This window comes from Python bivittatus, unplaced genomic scaffold (assembly GCF_059951505.1).
Source record: "Python bivittatus isolate LINGU-HERP-01145 unplaced genomic scaffold, Pbiv_v1 ctg000090_np1212, whole genome shotgun sequence".
NCBI lineage: Eukaryota > Metazoa > Chordata > Lepidosauria > Squamata > Pythonidae > Python > Python bivittatus.
In genome coordinates this window covers 4,053,523-4,073,648 of record NW_028277046.1, presented here as the reverse complement: position 1 = coordinate 4,073,648, position 20,126 = coordinate 4,053,523, and the positions used below count along the sequence as shown (strand labels likewise).

Here is a 20,126-nt window from a genome sequence, read left to right as displayed (position 1 = left end):
CATCTCATTTGCATGGACCGGGCTATAGTTTAGTGCGCGCCGGCCGCTTCTTCTTCAGTTCCCCGGGAGCGCGAGGCGGCGGCGTTGCAGCAATTCGGTCCTTTCTTTCCTTTTTAACACAAAAAGCGCTACTATTCCAATTTATTTCTTAGGCGCTGCTGCAGCGGAGAGCTTAGCCCCAGGTAAGCCGGGAAAGCGCTTGCTCGGCGGTGAGGGGGGAAATATTTTGCAGCGGGGGAGAGATTTTTTTCCCCATTGCAAGCTAGCGGCAAAGGCGTTTTGCAATTCCCCTGTGCAAGGGAAGGAAATAGGTGTGTCTTGGGGTGGGGCGTCCCTTTTGCAAAGACTTTCGCCGCCTGCATAGTTGGAAAAAAATAACGGCCTTTTTTTTTTTTTTAACGAGGCTTCGTTTTCTGCCTCCCGCGTTTATTAATGCCTTTATTGAATATGCTTTTATTGAATATGCATGGTTCAGAGTTGCATCATGGCCCCGGGAGGCCGGGCGACTAGTTTGCATGAGCGGGTGGTCGACTACCCCAACATGGCGCCCTCGGTTGAGCTGGACTGCACGCCCTATGGTTCCCGGCCAGCCGCCATAGTGGGAGGGTAGTCCAACAGGTGTGGAAGGCGTTGAAAAGCCAGCGTAAAAGCAAAGGGAAGTTTTTTTGTTTAAAGGGGGAGCTGTAGAAGGATGCTCCGGGCCCGTTTTGCATCTGTGTCTTAGATCCTCTGGTTAGCATTGCCATCAAAGATGGGTTGATCCCCTTTTGCTCAGGCGGGTGGGCTGCAGAGAGGGGCAAAGTTGGGGGGCTGAGGGCTGTAGCACCCCTTTTGCCAAGCCTGTTGCTCCTCCTCTTCACGTGCATCTGGGGCAGAGGCCCTGCAGTCTTTTGCAAATGAGGAACCTCTTGCTGGCCTTGTTCAGAGTAAGAAAAGCTGGGGGGAGACCTGGATCTCTAGGGAAGGATCCCTTGGGGTCTTTTTGGGGGGGGTCTGCAGAGGACTTTGCAGGCTGGGCCTCCTTGCAGGCGCCACGTGCCACAGGCTGCCTGTGTAAAGCCAGGCGGGCTTGCAGGTCGCCAAGATGCGGGCATCCTTCTTCGCATGGAGCCTCGGACCCTTCCCCAGGCGACCACGTGCCCCCCCTGCTTTCGAGGCGGAAATGACCCGAGGAGACGGTCCAGAGCAGCTGGACGAGGAAGGGGCTTCATGCCGCGCATACTTCCGTCCCCTGAGAAGGACAAGCCGTGATTGATGAGAAGGGCAGTTGCCACCTAACGCCGAAAGAAAGTTGCAGCCGGGTGCTGAGAGGCAAAAAGTCTCTGCAAAACGTGGCAGGTTTGCTCCTCGCCCGGCAGCGGATTTCCCCCAGGGAAGGAGTCTTGAGTCACCTCTTGGGGGGGGTGACGTTGAATTCGCCACCCCCGGTGAGGCCGATATATAGCCTTTTGCAATCATCATCATCTAATTCCTTTGCACTCTTCTTGTGCAATGATCGGTGCAAGGATGAGCGGTGGAGGTGCCCGCTCTCCTTTGCTTTGAAGGCTTGTAACACGGCCTGCCCTTCCTTTCTGCCTTCCCGAATATTTAATGCTTGGCCCCACCTGGTGGCCTACAGGGAGGTTGGACTCCGACACCTAGCATTCCCAGCCAGGGTCAGGTGGGGGAAAGATGCCCCAGCATCCCTTCTGGCCCAGTTGGAGGGCTCCTGTCTCCTTCCAGAGGGCTTTGAAATATGCACCTTTTTTACTTCTTAATTTGGAGAGAGACAGAAGGTTTGAGAGTTGGTTTAATGAGTTAGAATTGCTTTGCAACGAGGCAGGGCAACTTCTCACCCCACTGATTTGGGGGGGGCAGTGCAACAGTTGAGAAGGTAGTATAGATTTGGCCTGTAGCCAAGAGGCAGGATTGCTTGCTGAAGCAAGCACCCCTAAAGTAGAAAGTTAGCACCTCAGGGGTAGGCTCATCTTCCTCTGGGAAGCTGAAAGCATTTTTTTCTTCCCGGGGACTGTAATTTTATCCCCACAGCTGCCCCGGATGCTTGGCCGGGGTGAGCGGAAGAGATTTCATGAGCCTTGCAACTGGGTGTGGCGTTGAACTTGGGTTTCCATTTTAGATTTTGGCATGGAGCCGAGTCCCAAAATACTGGTATCACAGGGGCTTGGAGAAAAGATTTTAAATAGGCCGATGGGTAAAAGGAAAGATCACAGTAGAGCAAGGAGGCTGAGAAGAGAATGGGCGACATGTATCAAACCACAACTCTGCAATCTGTTGCTTTCAAGAAAAAAGAGCAAACGTGATTTTTTTTCTCTTTGGATCTGTCCGTGGGAGCTTTTCCATCCTGCTTTTCAGCTCTGCTGGACTCCAGTTCCCACCATCGCCCTCCGGAAGGGCCGGGAATGCTGGTAGCTGTAGTCCAGCACATTTGGAAAGCGGCTTGGAGAAATCTGGGTTAGGAGCAAGCGATGCCAATCTTATTTTTTTGCTGCAGAGGAGAACCTGTGCCCTTCAGGCTTGGAGGCGGAAAAAGGAGGAAAACCTTTCTATCAGATTCTGCAGAAAATAAAGGGAATGGAGTGTGCAAGGAGAGAAAGGGGAGTCATTCTGATTCCAGAACTGATTTTCTGCAAGGTTTTTTTTTTTTTTTTAACAGTTAGGTGAAGCGCTGAGTCAGAGGGCAGGCGAAGACATTTCAGAGCAGGCTGGAAACCGCGGGCGCGTTTCCAGGAACACAGATTGCGTCCTGCGGGGAGAGGCTCCATTTTATTCATGCGCGGCCTGAATCGGCCACGTGCTCTTCGGCCGGGCACCCTTTTCCACGAGCGGCCCTGATGAATGTCTTCAGGGCGGCTCGTCGTTGGAAGGTGACCTTGGCTGGGGCAACGATTCACGGGCGGGCGCTGGCTTCTGTTCCGGTAAACCCCCTAACAAAAATACTATGATTTTTAGTCTGCCCTTCAGTGGATCCCCAGGACCTCACCTGGTCTGCTTCCTAGCCAGACTGAATCTGGATCTTGGCCTCAGATGTCTCTAATCTAGCCTCTCCAGGTGGATGGACCTCATAAACCCTGGTCTGAGTGCCAGGCTAGCTGGGCATAATGGCGATCTGCCTTTTTTTTTTAAAAGAAAGATCCAACGGATGCCCTTGTTTTGCATTTTGCAAAATACTGTCCAACCCGTCAGCCGTTTTTTAATTTAATCAGTTGCTAGGGCTGTCCACATTGCAACAGTGACTCTGGGTGGCTTGCCTTAAGGGCTCTGTCCAAAATTTCATATGCAATAAACAGAAATGCAATAGAAGGGCAAGGATTGGCAGTCCAGGATGCTGTAGGGTGCTGGATTAATATCCAAATTTGTCTTTTTAAAAGAAATTAAAAGTGCATGGAAATCAGGAGTAAAGAGAGGCTATCTGGTTGGTTCGGACATCCTGGGGGCGGGGGCGAGTTTCTCTGCTTTTTTTGACCTTGGTGGGAACTGCTCATTATCCGAAGGGAGCAAAGTGGGCTAGAAGGGAAAGGCTGGTTGCAGATTGGAAATAGGGCTATGCAGGGAGAGGAGGCGCCTTGGGGAGAGATTTGCTCTCGAGCAGCCAAGACGAGCCATCAAACCACTGTTTGTGCCAAGAGAGGACTTAATCCGAATGCAAGAGAACGTCCCTCTGGGTTGGTGCCTTGCAGGAGGGAAGAGCGAGGGGTTCTGCCTTGGAAACCCTTGGTTGCAAAGGCTGGCTTGGTGTGATCCATTTTGGCACGGAGGGAAGGGGGGGGTTGGTTGGAATGGGCCGCGTTGTGAGATTGTGGTGAAAAGGCCTTTCTTTGTGATATAATTGTTCCTCTGCCCTTTTTGCCCTGGGGTGGCATAGAACGTAATCAGAAGGAAGATCGGCCTGTATAAAAATAACAGCTTACGGTAACGGGTAAGAGGGGGTGGATGTTCATGATTCAAAATGCATTTTAAGGCTGTTTTAAATTCCCCTAAAACAGCCTGCCTGGGATTGCTGGGAGTTGTAGTCCAATCTTGCACCAAAGCGGAGCAGCACTGCGTAGCTTTTGAACGGCCTCTCCCTGGTGCAGTTGTGCATTCTGAGCACGGCCGATTAAAGCCCCCCCCCCAAAGCGCGCTTTGGTTGTGTCAGCCGCTACGTTTTCCCCGAGGAGTCTTGTAAACAGGCCTGGCCAAGTTTCTAGCCCTCAGTTTGTTTGCTGAACTGCAGCCGGGGACGTGCCTTAGCAACGCAAGGATCTTTACTTTCTGCAAGGAGAAGAAGCTGCGGCTTCACGTTTCCGGCTTCTTCGGGACCGTGTGGCTGTGTTGGGTTTTTGAAAGCTGAAAGTCTGTCGCCTTGTCTTCCCTCTTCAGACCAACAAAATGTCCATCCTCAAGATCCAAGCCCGTGAAATCTTCGACTCCCGTGGGAACCCCACCGTTGAAGTAGACCTCTTCACCAAGAAAGGTTAGTCGCCTTGAATGGTCGCTGAAGGCTTCCTCCGCCTTCCTTCCCCAGCAGCTGCATAGTGGGACACTGGCAGGAGGAAGACCTCGGTCTCTTTGCCTGGGACCCTTTGCCTACTTCGGACTACATCTCCCACAATGCCTTGCTCTTGGCGGGGACAGATGAGAGCTGGCGTTCAAAGCACACGGAGAATGCCAGGCTGGGTCTGAAGCCATCAAATGCACGGCTTCGGTCTGTCTTTGGGCAGATTGCTGGGACAAAAAGAAGAATCTGGTTTTATTCCAGCAGTTTGGGATGGATTTAATCATTTTTTTAAAATTTATGGCTGCCTGCAACCTTTTGAGTCCCCATATAGATGGATGCACCAGCCCCAAATTTGTTCTAGATTTTTGGAATCCTAGATGAAAATTTCCCCCAATTTCTCCCCGAGGGTTTGGTGGTCGGAGGGACGGCTGATATTTGTGATGGTGCCGTCGAAGTCCCGCAGCAATCAGAGGAATACGTGGCTGGATTTGGGGCGGGCCCCTAACCCTAGCAGGGGTGGGCATTTGCCAAATCCCCCCTGGACGTGGGCAACCTGAGTTTGGGGAATGGGGAGGGCTAGTCTGGACTTAAATTGGAGGGCAATCAGATAGAAATGTGGGAGAAGGCGTGCTCACGTTGCAGCCTTGTTGCCAAGAGGGTGTTGAAGCCTGAAAATAACCTATAATAACATAATAAAATTGCAGGTGGTCCCCAGGTTAAGAATGCCCGGTTTAAGGACAACCCATAGTTAAGAATGGGGCTTCATTTTTTTTTTCATCAAGGAGCTGGAGAAAGGCTGCCTCGGGCCACTTTGGGTTGTAAAAAAAGGAGTCATTAACAAACAGGTTTCTCCTTTTCTTGCGGGTCCAGGTCTTTTCCGAGCAGCTGTCCCCAGCGGGGCATCAACTGGCATCTATGAAGCCCTGGAGCTTCGCGACAATGACAAGACGCGGTTCCTGGGGAAAGGTAACGCCCTCTGGCCAGCGGTGGCCGCGTTGCCCTCACGTTTGAATTATCTGCCTGGTCCGCTTTGCAAATGCCCCTCCGATAATTTCATATTTATTGAATGTGTTGTTCACCCACCGTGCTCAGCCAGAAATGCCTCCTTGCAAACGGCTTTGGGTCTTTGCACCGTAGTACGAGCCCAAATTGAATAAGGAGGCTGTGTGTCACCCCCACCCCCTTTTCATGCGTCTTCCATCCTTTTCTTCTGGGAGCAGAAAGGGGATTAGCGCTTGCAGGTACCTTTGGGGATAACAGAGAAAAAAAAATGAGATTTCGTTCTGCTCGGCTCAAGAGTCGCGAGCTGAATTTGAGTATCGTTTTATATTGTAATTAAAAGCCTGGATTCTTTGAACGACGTGTTCCCTCGTTTTAAAGTCCACAAACCAGTTCCGAGGTAGAACCTGTAACTTCAGCTACAAACACGAACCACAAACGTCAAAACCCACCCGGACAAATACCGCTGCGAGATTGCAAATGTCAGCCGTTCACAGCACAACATGGCTAAATCCTGGTTTCTTGTACTGAAAAGAAGCGATTGGCCCCATAGGTGGTTTTTCAGGTTTAGAAAAGCAACGTAATTCTGCATCGAGATTTGCCAAATGGAAGCACGCGGGTGCATGAAACCGTGTCTTGCAATCGGCTGTCAAAACGCTGGTTGAAGTGGCGTGGAAGCCACGGTTGGGTTTGATGTCTGCTCAAAGATGGTCCTGCCGCTTCTCCTCGCCTTGCTCCAGGGCAAGGAAAGCGGGCTTAAACTCGAAGGATAGGCGAGAAATTCAGGAAGAAACTTTGAGCCGCAGCTTTATAACGCAAGCCGCGGTTTGAACTTTCTGAATATCTTCGGCAGAACCGTGGAATACCCGGTTGATTACATTTAGTGGCATCAAATTTGTCAGGTTGCCCGATGCAAAATGAGGCTGGGTTAAACTGTTGCCAGATACGCGCTCTCTGATATAGTCTCTTTTGCTGTGCATTTCATGCGCTCCCCCCTTTGTGATGTGCATGATGTGCTTTTCTGTCTCTTGTGGGCGCTCATCTTTCTCCTTTTTTCCCCCATCTCTCTCTCTCCTCCTTCCTCCACAAACTTGGTGCCCATCAGGTGTCTCCAGAGCTGTTAAATACATTAATATGTTCCTGGCGCCAGCGCTGTGCACTCAGGTAACAGATGTGCCCTTGTTTCGTGGCCTCTGGACAACTTCTTTTTTGCATGGTTCTTGGGCCGATCTTCCCGCTGGCGTCCCTGAATGATGCTTTTCCGCTCTCTCTAACGGTTCCGTTCGGAAAAATGGAATTAACAGTCTCGGGCTTGCGCATTTGAGTTTCCTTGCTTGAGGACTAGGAGATTGACGTTCTGACTGCCGGCCCGAGCGATCGCCCACTAACGCCTGCTTTTTTTTTTTTTTTTTTGGAGTGGTTTGCTTTAGTGATGGATTTGGTTGTTCTTGCAGGTGTCTCAAAAGCTGTAGAGCACGTGAATAAAACAATTGCACCCGCGCTCGTTAACAAGGTAGGCATGGTCCTCGTTTCACTAACCCTGTAGCCCAGGCTAAGCTCCTTGGAGTGTTTAATCCTTTGCATGGGGGTGTGTGTGTGCGTGTTGAAAGGTTCTCAGAAGATGCAAAGCTCTTGCTTTTTGGGGTGCGTTGCTAAGAAGGGCAAAAAACATCCCGTATGAATTTGGAAGGGTGGGGGGGGCTGGGACGCGATGCTTGAGTTTCGTGCCCAAAGATGGAAAACGAATTGTAGTTTTTGCAGGCGAGCATCAGTGGAGCATTTCTCCCAGGGCTGGACTGGTCTTTCCCTTACTTTAAAACGTTTTGAAAAAATCAAATACTTTTAGGAAAGACTTTCTACAAGAAGAAATAGAGGTGGCCCCCAGTTTAAGAATGAGTCCCATTCCCAAGGTCTGTCCTTAAGTCGAATTTGTACGTAAGCCGGAACAGTATTATTCTAATATGTCTAATACTGTATAAGTAGTACTGTGTATTTAACTGGAATCATTGTGTATTTAACTTGAATTTTGCTCCTGTTGTACTGGCTGTGTTCTTAACTATGGGTCGTCCTTAAACTGGGCACTTTTAACCCGGGGACTACCTGTAAAAGATGTCTAAGAGGAATGAAAGGGCAGGATATATAGAGGAATGCAAATAACCAAAGGGAGACTTTCAGTTGTCATAAAAATTAGCAGTTTTCCACCTGTTTAATTCCTTGTGAAATCATCCAATATTTCACTCTTGGAAGAAGCAGCAGAGAATCCCTCTTAAGCTAAGGGTTCCTGGTTAACACAGCGTAAGTCACAAACTGGGACTGGAAGCCACGGCAGCTGGGAAGAAGCCTGGATCCCGCAGGAAGCCTGAAGTGGGATTGTAAGATGAAATTCCCTTACTTTCTCATCTCCCTTTTCCCCCCCGCAGAATGTAAGTGTGGTGGAGCAAGAAAAAATTGACAAGCTGATGATTGAAATGGATGGATCCGAGAACAAGTGTAAGTAAACGGGGTTGAACTATCGCTCTGGGTGCCAAACCAGCTATGTCTTCGGGTCAGATACACCATGCTCCCTCCTTTTGCGGGGGGGGGGGGAAAGGATTTGAAATCCTGTAATTACATGTTTTCCCGTTCCTGACACAAGCCTCTGCAAAGAAATACAGTATCAGGCCTAGCCCAAGGAACTCCAAGAGACCATGCCAGTTCTGTCCAGCTATGTTTATTAGCTACAACCTCTAGCAAGAATCTTCCCAGACTAAAAGCCCAGATCCCAAAGTCCTCCAGCCACAACAGTGTGAATTCCTCAGGGAGGTGCCAGTCTCGTCCTCTTGTTCCTCCCACGCGGTCCTGGCGAGCTAAGAAAACGTTTATCTCCCTGAGCTTGGCCTTCATCATTCCATTCCATCACATATGGGGAGGGAGCGTCAAACAGTTAGCAATGAGAGAGGCCTGGATTTGATACGCTGCCTCCTAGTTGTCCACCCCTACTGGTGGTTGAGGCTTTTTAAGGATTTCATGGCAGCTAGAGATGCTACCGGTGGCCCTGCTTAATCACAAAAGCCACAGGGCTCGAGAAGGAAAACTGACATGTTTTTCACAAGTCAAACACAAACTTTATTCCGGCCAAAGGCCAGCATCATTCTGCTCGTCTTAATTTTAAACATGCCGCGTATTAGGAGTGTGTTCTGGGAGGCAGCAAAGCCTGCGAAGGAGAGCTTATTGCAAGCAAATAACACCCCCCCCCTTTTTTTCCCCCCTTTATGGCAGCTAAATTTGGTGCAAATGCAATTCTGGGAGTCTCCCTCGCCGTGTGCAAGGCTGGTGCAGCGGAGAAGGACATCCCTTTGTATCGCCACATTGCTGATCTCGCTGGGAACAAAGAAGTTATTCTGCCGGTCCCTGTAAGTTTAGGTGGCTGCGCCGTGCAGAAGGCAAGGTCTGGGCCAGAGGTGCAGCTGCGGATAAAATCCTTGAGCACAAATGCCTGACTTGGTCAATCCCTTGCAGAGAATTTTATTTTCCCTTAGTCCCTCGTGGGGAGTTTTCCCCCTTTGGTCAGTAAAGAACAGTGGAAGCCCTGCCTCTCTCGATTGGGGGCTGCAGTGATTTTTATTTTTTTAAACAAATTCCAGAGTCTGGAAAAATGGAAAAGCCCTGCCTTGATGCAGACCCCAGCCTCCTCCAATCCTTCTGCGTGTGCAAGCGCCACGTTGAGGGTTGGAGGTGTGAACTGTCACTGTTCTCAGACCCTGGAGTTGTCATTTCCTGGGAAATGGGAACGGCTTTCCAGCATCATCCCTGGAAGCTCTCAATTTAGGGGAGGCACTTCGGAGTGTTAAGGACTAGAAACTTGAATGGGTGCAGGCTGGCCTCTTTCCCTGGTTTGTGTATTAAGCCGCCTTTCTGGGATCTTTGACGTCCCCCAAGGCTTTCAACGTGATCAACGGTGGCTCTCACGCTGGGAACAAGCTGGCAATGCAGGAGTTCATGATTCTTCCTATTGGGGCGGAGAGCTTCAAGGAAGCCATGCGCATCGGTGCGGAGGTGTACCACAACCTAAAGAATGTCATCAAGGAGAAGTATGGCAAAGATGCCACCAACGTGGGTGACGAAGGGGGCTTTGCCCCCAACATCCTGGAGAACAAGGAAGGTAATTTGCTTTGTGTAGAGACAGCCAGGACCCCAACCTGGATTGTTAGGTTTTGAGCCAGGGTTTCTCAGACTTGGCCACTCTGAGACCTGTGGACTTCAACTCCCAGGATTCCCCAGCCAGAGTGTGTGGACTTCAACTCCCAGGATTCCCCAGCCAGCCTGCTGGCTGGGGAATTCTGGAAGTTGAAGTCCACAGGTCACAGAGTGGCCAAGTTTGAGAAACCCTGGCTTGAGCCATCCGAAGACACCCCTGGGCTTGGTTGGGCCCCTTCCTGGGGTGATCTAACCCGGGAGGCTGATTTAATTAATAGAATCCAAGAACCTTCTTCCTAGATTAATGAGAACTAAAGGGAGGGTCCCTTCCCTTCCCTTCCTCCAATTTATATTTATTAAGAGTTTTGATATAATAATGGTGAATCGAAAGAAAGAAGAAAAAGAAAAAAAAGTCAAGAAAAGAAAACTAAAGTTAAGAAATACGTAAATGACTTCTGACCTTCTGTTCAACAGACAGTTGCAATCTTATTGTCCCACCTCCCTCTTAAATATTTTACAGATCCCCTCGCCCCCCCCCATTTAGTCCCCATCTTTCTGAATCTCAAATCCATAAGCCACCCATTCATGTTTTCCTTCTTTCAGCAAAAAGTCCCTATTCCAGATGTTCAGAAAAGTGTTTGTTGCTCGTTCTTTGGCCGAACGGGTCAGCTTCGCCCTTTCTGCGCCTCCTGACGTTTTCCCAGTCCGTTCCTCCGCTCTGGGAATGTCATTATTCTTCCCTCGCGGATCGGAGGGTTTCTCGAGTCCGCTCTTGTGCTCTTAGCTGGTGCTTGGGACAAAACCCTCGACGTCTGTTTCGTGACGTTTCAGAATAATGTGCCAAGTGGTTTGCGTAATGGTGTGTTAGCCAGCCGTTTGCTCAGCAGCCCTGCTTGTGTTTTCAGCTCTGGAGTTGCTCAAGACGGCCATCAGCAAGGCCGGCTACACGGACAAGATCGTCATTGGCATGGATGTGGCGGCTTCCGAATTTTACCGCGACGGGAAGTACGACCTGGACTTCAAGTCCCCCGATGACCGCAGCCGATACATCACTCCCGATCAGCTGGCCGACCTCTACAAGGGCTTCGTCAAGAATTACCCAGGTCTGTATGCGGTGGGCCGTGCGCGTGTTTTGAATTCAGGTCCTTCCCCGTTCGAAGCAGGGCGCTCCAAAGGGGTTCCCCCTTTCCTGGAGCGGCTTTCTTTGCGCGTGGAAGCAAAGTTTTGAACCGTTTTGAATTTTGGATCACTTTGCACACCTCGCTTATTGCTGGCTGCGGGCCTGTCGCGGGTGCCTGCTCGAGAAAGCGTCATCCGAGGGCACCGTTCATCAAGCTGTTTTCTGTCATCCTTCAAAAAACAATTGGTTATTTAAAACCATTTTAAGCGGTCCTTAATACTTTTGATTGAATTTAATAGAAGTAGTATGATGGTAGGAGTACTTTTATCTGAATGATGGGTGTGAACCAATAATTTTACCTGGGTGCCCTTTGGATGTAGACTATCGTGACCATAAAGGGGCAAATCTGAAAGAGGTTCATAAGGATGAAAAAAATTAATTTTTTACGTTTATAGCTTTGGTTTACAAAGGAAAATTCAAGAGCGAAGCCAAGGAAAAAGCATGTTCTGATAAAAATAATCCAAATTAGATGAGATGGGCGGTCAGACACATTGAATAAATAATGATAATAATTTGGCTACCTGCCTCGCCTTGGAGAATCCCAGAGGGTGAGAAAAGTTAATGGGGTGGTCTCGGGCCTGCAAGTCCCTCTGCAGTTTTGAATTTGGCTGTTGCACCACACAGGCTGATTAGCGGCCGTTGCTTTCTGTAAAATGGGAATAAACTGTTTAGCAGCCGTAGCGAGGGGGGCGAAAATGCAACTGGGCGAAGGCCTCCAAAGTTGCCTTCCCGGCCTCACGGTTCCCTCTGTTCTCCCCCCGCCTGGGTTTCTCAGTGGTGTCCATCGAAGACCCCTTTGACCAAGACGACTGGCCCGCGTGGAAGAAGTTCACGGCCGAGTCGGGGATCCAGGTGGTGGGGGACGACCTGACGGTGACCAACCCCAAGCGCATCGCCAAAGCTGTGCAGGAGAAGTCGTGCAACTGCCTCCTCCTCAAAGTGAACCAGATCGGCTCGGTCACCGAGTCGCTCCAGGCGTAAGTCTTCCGTCCGGAGGGAGGGGAAGCGGGGAGCCGACGGGACGTGGGCCCTTGAAGACCTCAGGAGGTTGTGGAAAGGGCTTTGTGAATGGGAAAGGAAGGGGCAAGTAGTAAAGAAAGTCCTGGGTTGTGATGAATTGGGAGGTGAAGGAAATGAGGCTTAGTTCTGTCTTGGCTGGTGTCTCTTGGTCATGAAAAAATTGAGCCCTTGATCCAAAGTTCATCATTTGCAGCAACAGTCAGGACAGGAATGTTGCCTGGAGGGGAAGGGCAGTGTGTTTTCAGTAGCGTCCTAGCAAATTCCCCGCCGGGCTTCAGCTGCCTTCACCGGAGATGTCATCGCCAGCATCTCTGGGTGGTTAAGAAAGGATGCAGAATAGCAGGGGACAAGTTCAGAGAGGCCCGATCCGGCCCCGGTCTGATCTTGGCTGCTGGTCTGTGACCTGCCTGCTCCTCGTTTCAGCTGCAAGCTCGCCCAGTCCAACGGGTGGGGCGTGATGGTGAGCCATCGCTCCGGAGAGACGGAAGACACCTTCATTGCAGACTTGGTGGTGGGTCTGTGCACCGGACAGGTGAGCGTTTGCCTGCCCCAAAGGTTGCTGTGGGGGGGGGGTGGTTTGGGTTCATGCATCGCCTGGAGGGTGCACGGGGAGGAAGAGCTGGAGGGAAGACTCCTGGTGTGTCAGAAGGAACGTGAGAGATCAGGCAGAACACTGCAGGGGTGGTTCATAGAACCAATGTGGTTTGCAAAACAAGCCATGATGTGGCATGCTTGTTTCTCACTTAGTGAGATGTGCTGCACTGTGGGGGATTCTGGGAGCTGAAGTCCGCGCACCTTAAAATGGCTGAGGTTGAGAAACGCTGGTGTACTGTCACGTGAAGGATAGTTCTGTGGCTTGTTTGAGAAATTGTGGCTAAATCCTGGCTAAGTGGGTCTGAATGGCGTGACATTAAAACGTGACATTAAAATGGCGTGACATTAAACCCTAACCCTAACCCTTCTAGTCTCATATTCCTTGGTTAATTTTCTTTTCCCAGATCAAGACTGGTGCTCCCTGCCGATCCGAACGTCTAGCTAAATATAACCAACTTCTGAGGTAAGACCGGTTTTTATGGCCAGGTTTCTTTGGGGCCGAGGGCAGGGTCTTTCGTTTCATCTGTGGTCTGTGACCATGATGAAGATCTGATCTGGCTTTGATTTGTTTCATCGTTCTCTAAAATCTGGATTCCTGTAAGGTTGCCAAGTTCTCTTCTGTGCATCATCGGCGGTGGCAGAAGAAGAATTTTGTTTATATATTAAAAATTTTCAGTACGATAAAAGTATAGAAAATTAACGAAAGAAAATAAGAAAAAAAGTGAAAAAAGAAAGAAAACAGAATTATGACTTCTGCCCCTCTTTCCATCAAGTAATTGCCATTTTAATTTTTCCCCTTCCTCTTGAGCCCTTTTTAATCCCCATAAAACATCAATTCAGTCTTTTCTTCAACACAAAGTCCATATAAAGTTTCCAGTCTCTTTAAAAAGTTTTTATCTCTTTTTCCCCAACCAAAATTGGTCAGCTTTGCCATTTCGGCGAGCTCTCCTGATTTTATGATGCAATCTTCTATGGTGGGAATTTCATTATTCCTCCATCTTTGTGCATACAATACTCTTGCCGCATACAGTATTCGCTTTCCATATTTTCCAGTTCAGCCTCCGTAAAACCCAACAGAAATATTTCATTATAATATGGGTCCACAATATATTTTGCATCAGTGCAGGAATTTGCACTTAAAATTTCTTTGCTTCTTCACAAGTCCATCACGCGTGATAAAAAGTCCCCTGTTTGCAGAAGAATCATTACAAACTTAGTGAATGAATGAATGAATGAATGAATGAATGAATGAATGAATGAATGAATGAATGACAGGTGGCTGGGTTAGCCCAGGATAATGAGAACTGTAGTCCTAGCAAATCTGCAGGGAAGGATATAATTCTTGGTGCCTAGGAAGACTTAACTGTCCTCTAAGACTCGCTCTCGCTTAGGGGCTAGGCTGGATCTTGATTAGGGCCATCCCCAAATGCTGCAGAATGTATAAGCTTTTGAGCACTACAGAACTCTTCATCCGGGATGAATTCTTGGATATTTGCCTGTTTTTTGGCCTTTTTCAACCTAAGCTTCGGGGTTGTTCAGAAACCTGAAGTTTGAAGGGCTGTAAATCTCGCCCGCTAAAGCGTTTGGGGGTGCATCTTGTTTTGGGGGCTTGTAATGATTTTTTCCCCCCCTTCCGCTGGGGGGAACCATCGATCCCTTGCTTTGTTTTCAAGATTCCTTTCTCCCTTTCCCCCTTTAGAATTGAAGAGGAGCTGGGAAGCAAGGCCTGTTTTGCCGGCCGGAATTTCAGGAACCCCCGGGTCAACTAAAAATGTGGTACTCGGACGAGGCTAATTAGAGGAATACGTTTAGTCCCCTCTTTCTTTAGCACCTGCATCTTAAGCAAAGAAGGGCAGCTGATGGAACCAGTTGATGTTTGCAAGTGCTCAATCCTGTCATTCCCCCCCCCAGGACGCCTCCTTTCTCTCCAGCTGTTGCTTCCAAGAAATATGGGGGTGCCTTTTGGGGGCTAAAGGCAGGGAAGCCCCTCAAGAGTTCCTGGCATACTGTAACCCGTTTTTGCCGCCTTCGCTTGAGAGGGCGAGCATCTTTTTCCCCACCCTGCTGTTCCTCTCCTGTCCTCAATTCCCCCCCCCCTTTAGTGTATGAAAATGATTTGCAGGGCGTCTGAGTTACCTGCCCACAAAAAAAGTTCTCTTGTGAGGCAAATAAAACACAGAAATGCTGGTGTTTTGTTGGTATCCTTCTTGGGGATGGGAAGGGGGGAAAAACATGGAATCTGTGGCTTGTTCTTGGAAGGGAAGCCGATGGCGGGAGGTGTGTTGGGTCCTGGGATGCAGGAATTAATTAAATTGTTAAAATGTGCCACAGGGGAGTGTTTGGGGTTTAGGGTTTTTCAGAGCAGCCCAGAAGGGAGGAGGGTGAGCCAGCTTGGCTGCTGTTGGGGTAGAGGAAGATTGTTGGCCAAAGCGGATCTGAACATTGCTGATCAGCGGCTTGATGGCGGCCAGTTTAATTAGCCTGCTTTTGGCCACAGTGCCCAAGAGGCTGTGGCTCTGCAACTTCCTGATTGCGAGGATGTGGGCTTGATTTACCCTGCTTTGGTGGAAGGGAAGGGAAGGGAAGGGAAGGGAAGGGAAGGGAAGGCTGGCTTCTTGATCCTTGTTAGGGAATTGTGGTTTGTGTGCGCAGCTGGTGGCTGTGCTAAGCCGTGGTTAGTTAAAAGCCGCCCCAGCTGGATGGGTGCCAATTGTAAGGAACTGCAAAGAAAGCCTGTGCTGTTGTCTGATGCAGGTTTACTCGGGAGTAACTCCTGAGAGAGCCAGTTTGGTGTCTGGTTAAGGTATCGGGCTAGAAGCCGGGAGATGCTCTGAGTTCTAGTCCTGCCTTAGGCACGAAGCCAGCTGGGCGACCTTTGGGGATTAAAAAGGAACAAGTTGAGCAGGGTGGCTGCTTGGCTGCAATCTGGGGCGCTTCGTGCAGTCCAGATGTGTTGGACTGCAGGCCCCATTATCCCCAGACAGGATGACCCCTTGAGACTGGGGTGATAACCACCCATTGTGGCCCGCCTGAGTTCTTTTCTGGTGGGCTACAACCCCCATCATCCCTGGCAAAAGCAGCTGGGGAGGGGAAGCGGTGCTCTGCTGCCTAGCCTCTGAATGTGGACTACAGCTCCCATCCCCTGCCTGACATGGACTCCAACCTCTACAAAACAGCCGGGGTCCTTCAGGCAAGACAGTTTTTCTCTCTGAATGGGACTACAACATCCAGCGCCCCCACTCAGGGCTCTTAACTACAAGTCCCATCACTCAGCAATTTCCTTTTTGTTGGGCAGGACTGCAGGTCCCATCATTCCTTTCCACCCAGGGGTGTCGGATTACAACTATAGAGTGCTCTGCCTTGATGTGCTCTTCCCAGACCCATCATCCCCAGCTATCGTGTCTGCAGGGGCTGGACTACAGATCCCAGCATCCTTCAGCCGGCATTAGCACCACCAGAGAAAACCCTACTGATGGTGTGAATCCCATTGTTCTCAGCCCCCTGTTGCCCATAGGGGACTGACTACAACTCCCATCCCCTTGATGCCTGTGCAATTACAACACCCATGTTCCCGGTGCAGCTGGGATGCTACAGCTCCCAGTGTTGGCATTTCGGCCTCCCCTTCGCGCTGCTTGGGGGACTACAACTCCCATCCGCCTTGCCCTGCCTCTGGGTGGGACTGCAGCCCCCATCATCCCTGCTCTCCCCGTCCTCTGCGGCGCTCCTCCAGGGCGGCCGTACTACAGATCCCATCGTCCCCCGCCGCGGAGGGGCGCCGCCTTCCCTGACCCGCCTGCAGGGGGCGCTGAGCGGAGCCGCGCGGCCCCGAGCGCGCCGGACGCGCCAACCGCCGCCGGGGGCACGAGGACGCCCGCTCCTGGCCCCGCCCCCTAGCTCCCCCTCTGAGCCAATCCGGAGCGCCCTCCGCTTCCCCTCGCCTCCCCTTCTTTCCTTTTTTTGGGGGGGTCCCTCCCCCTCGAAACCGACTTCTCCATCCTCGGCGCCGATTGGCTGCGGCAGCTCGGCCGGGGGGTCACGAGGTGGCTCCTCCCCCGCCTCCCTGCGCCCTCCCCTCGCCCCCGGACGGGCGCGAGAGCACGCGCCGGCTCGGGCGGCCAATGAGGAGGCGCGATACTGGCAGGTGGAGCGGGCCTGTCTGGGGGTGGTTGCTGGGTGTCTCTTTGGTTGTGTGTGGAAGAGGCGGCGGAGGAAGAAGGCGAAGCTGAAGAAGAAGCGGAGAAGGGGGCCGCCGACGCCGAAGGGGGGAGGAATAAAGCCGGGGAAAAGGAGGAGGAGGAGGAGAATAAAAACAGAGAAATAGCGAGAAACGGGCGCCTCCCCTTCATTGCACCCCCCAACTGTGTGGGTCTCTCGCCCCCTCTGCCTGGAGGGCGAGCGCGCCAAAAGAGAGGAGGGGGCGCCTGGAGTTGGCTGGACCCTCCCCTCCTCTCCCCTCCGCCCCGGCCCCCCTTCCCAGCTCTGCCCCCCCTTTTAATAACTGAGCACATTGTCTCCTCCCACAACAGTCTCGCCCCCTCCCTCTCCAAACAAGCCCCCCCCGCCATTAACATGCAAAAGGACCCGACCTCCTAAGCATCCCCCAACCCAGCTGCAGCAGCCTCTCTCTCGCTTCACCCCCGTTTCCACCCATAACTCAGCCCTTTCTCCTTCCCCATCTCAGCCCTCCTCCATCATTGCTTTCTCTACCCCTCCTTGCTGGGGAGGGGGGCCTTCAGAGCTCTCCTAGCCTCTTTCTTTTCCTCCACAGCTCCCCCAAATCGCCAGGGTACCCGTTTTGGCCCATATCTTCGGCAGCCCATTGGCCCCCCACCCCTCTCCTTGCCCCCTTTCTGCTGCTCACTTCCCCCCCACGTTTTTTTACCCCTTTTAGACCTTGCTTGGGATCTCCTCCTCAGCACCACCAGAGAAAACCCTACTGATGGTGTGAATCGAGAGGGGAAGGTAAGTAAGTTAGGGGCTGACTTGATGGCTTTTGTTTAGGACTAATTTTCTCCTCCCTCTTTTTACGCAGGAAAGAATCGGAAAAGGGGGGAAGGAAAGGTTTTTGTTTGTGTGCACAGGCCCTGTTTTTACATCGGGTATGTTTCTACATCCAAATTTTTTTTAAAAAGGGGGTAAGGAACTAAACGTTTTGTTCTTTAAAATGTCATTAGAGAGAGAGAGTGCAGCTGTAGCTACTAAAGCTTTTCAATTTGGGGGTTCTGATTTTTTCCCCTTCTTGCCCCCCCCCCACACTCGTAGAAACTCTGTGGGACTCTGTCTTCATCTCTATTATGACTCAGAATGAGAGTGCTGTTCTTCAGATTTTTTTAAAAAATTGGAAGCCCATGTGGATGAAAATGGAAAAAGAGGTTAATATTACTATTTGTTACTCTTACATGTGAGAGTGTGACTCTTAAGAAAAGATAAATAGACAATATTCTTTTGAGTGGATTTTTGGAAGAGACCTCATGGTGTAGAAAAGAATATTCACCATATCTTAAGTAAAGTATGGGGCATCTCAAAGTTGTTTTTTTTTCCTCTCTCTCCTTTCCTTTTCCAATAAGCAGTTATAGTCCTGAGTGCAGTGGAAGAAACCCAGATAGGAATTGTGGTTAGGGAGGGGTTTAACCTGTGCCCTATTTTGTATACTCTGTGGATATAGAAAGCTCTGGTTGCATTAAGGGAAATACGTTTTATCATGGATAAGATGTTCATTTTTTAAAAAGAACACCACCTCTTAACCCAGGAAATCACTGCATGTCTGTTAAATTTATGTATCTGAGTTGCATTGCTCCTGTCTTCGTTCACTTCCTCTTTTTAAAGTTGAGAAGAAATTTGGGAAAAAAAGAGAGGTCAGAAAAAGTGCAGAGTTTCGACTCCTAAAAAGTTGGCTGTAAAAAACAAAAACAAAGTGATTCATCCATTCATTGAAGCATGTGGTTGAGTTTATTTTTGAACACCAGCTTGCTTTTGGTTTTAATTTTACTGACTGACTTTGCTTGTGAACAGCTATATCCCTTGACATATAATGGTGGCAATTTTACAAAAAGTTTGGCTCTATTTTCTGAACTGTTTTGCTGGTGTCAGAATTATTTTCTATAAGATATAAATATGTAGTTCCTGATTTTAAAAATTATGTTAAGATTTAGCATGCTTTTTATCTGTTTAATAATAATACAAAAGCAAAACAACCCTGAAATGCAGTATGTTTCATAACAAGCAAATGGTTGTTCAGCTTGAGTGAATTTGAATTGTAGAATTAGTGTATATTACTTGTATTGCTAACACTTAATTTAATTTTAACTCTGGGGATAGGCAGGTGCGAAATATATTTCATTCATTCTGATGTATTTGATGTGTTTTTGTATGTTTAAACTGTGTTAAAGCATACAAAATGTGTTAGAATGTGCTATTGTATGCTTAAACTGTTTTTCACAAATATAAGGTGGTAGAAAGATGCAGGGGAAACAAGAGGCGAAAAATAATATATATATTTTTAAAAATGTATTTTTTGTTTTATGCCTAAAGTTTGCCTGGTAACTTATTCGCTAGATTTTTGTGTTGACAATCTGATTTGGGAGAGCTCCCTTGCTAATCTCTTAGTTGCTGAGGACTGAAAAAAAAAAAGAGAGACCCCCATGTCATGCCTAGGGTGGAGATCTTATTGTTAACTCATAACTGGCCTGTACTTGCCGCCCCCCCAAAAAGCTTTCTCCCTTTCTCCCTCCTGCTGCTTTTTTCTGCTGGGAAGTACTGCTCTATTCCTTGTGTTTTTGCAATGGTTAAGAGTGATCATCCAAGGTGAGAGGTAGGAAACAAAATCACAAAAGGCTCTTCCCTTCTCATAGATCTGACTACTTCTGCTCTTTCAAAGTGTGACTTTATTTCAGAGGTGAGAGTAACAACTTTTACACTCCCAGAGATGAATTGCTGTCTCTTCACCCAAACTTTCCAGCACAAAATATCTTTTATACCAATTTGGAGAGGAGATGGTAAGCTATCTCTTTTGCAGGATGTGGCCAAGGTATCTCAGAGAATAGGTAGTGGAGAAGGTGCTCTGTTAGTAGTCCAACCTTTCCCAAACTGGGGTCCTCAAACATCCTAGACTACAATTCTCTTAAGTCCCAGTTTGCATGGAAAATGATGGGATTTGTAGGGTATCAGTCTGGGGAAGGCTGTGGTTTAGATGAACAGATAATCAGGTCAAACTATCAGGCAGTTTCCTTTTTTTGCCACTGTGAGGTGGAGATTGGCAGACACTGAAATTGATTGATCTATTTTGTGTAGCGTATTTAACTTTGCCAAAGGCTCCCTCTTTCCATGAGAGCTAGCTAGTCCCATTTTATGGGTGAAGAATGAGGGACTCAGATGACTTTTTAAAGCATTATTCTTGGTTAAGATGGGACTTGTAAATTCAAATGTCCCATGTTATAATTCTGTGTCATAAAGTGTCTTTGCATTCCCTTGAAATTAATGGCTTCCTATAATTTTCCAAACTTTTATTCTGTTCCTTCTTCCCAATAAAACATTACTGGTCTGCAAGTCCTGGTACCTTAGTACATCTGATGTTTTCAGGATTTGTGTACAGATTTAGGGGATGTGTACTTGCCATGTTCATATGATACACTAACCTGACAAGGTAGGCTAGGTAGCAGAAGCAAGGCCACCCAGCAGCTC

At 49.2% G+C, this 20,126-nt stretch overlaps 2 protein-coding genes across 4 annotated transcripts in view; both read left to right on the top strand.

The window, feature by feature from the left end:
• The first annotated feature begins 24 nt into the window (after window positions 1-24).
• ENO1 (enolase 1) lies at window positions 25-14,632 on the top strand. Of its 3 annotated transcripts, none has more exons than XM_088136777.1 (12): window positions 25-182; window positions 4,360-4,453; window positions 5,348-5,443; window positions 6,931-6,989; window positions 7,897-7,966; window positions 8,735-8,868; window positions 9,395-9,617; window positions 10,558-10,755; window positions 11,608-11,809; window positions 12,276-12,384; window positions 12,851-12,909; window positions 14,146-14,632. In XM_088136777.1, exons 2-12 carry the CDS (start codon window positions 4,369-4,371, stop codon window positions 14,213-14,215), a joined length of 1,305 nt encoding a protein of 434 aa, XP_087992903.1. In that variant the 5' UTR covers window positions 25-182; window positions 4,360-4,368; the 3' UTR covers window positions 14,216-14,632. The 3 variants fall into 3 exon arrangements, with proteins under 3 accessions (XP_087992903.1, XP_087992902.1, XP_087992901.1); XM_088136776.1 differs by lacking the exons at window positions 25-182; window positions 6,931-6,989 and adding exons at window positions 2,870-2,915; window positions 6,582-6,640; XM_088136775.1 differs by lacking the exon at window positions 25-182 and adding an exon at window positions 2,884-2,915.
• Window positions 14,633-16,637: 2,005 nt separating this feature from the next.
• Window positions 16,638-20,126, top strand: part of RERE (arginine-glutamic acid dipeptide repeats) — a 208,151-nt gene continuing 204,662 nt past the window's right edge. Inside the window, exon 1 of the mRNA XM_088136769.1 lies at window positions 16,638-17,408. The gene's annotated coding sequence lies outside the window, so the exon portion shown is untranslated. The remainder of the gene's footprint in view (window positions 17,409-20,126) is intronic.

Bases quoted from the DNA above. Each gene is read 5' to 3' on its own strand.
- ENO1 (XM_088136777.1), top strand. From the start codon at position 4,369: ATGTCCATCCTCAAGATCCAAGCCCGTGAAATCTTCGACTCCCGTGGG. The intron at 4,454-5,347 runs GTTAGTCGCCTT...TTGCGGGTCCAG, and splicing joins AGACCTCTTCACCAAGAAAG to GTCTTTTCCGAGCAGCTGTC. The intron at 8,869-9,394 runs GTAAGTTTAGGT...ACGTCCCCCAAG, and splicing joins AAGTTATTCTGCCGGTCCCT to GCTTTCAACGTGATCAACGG.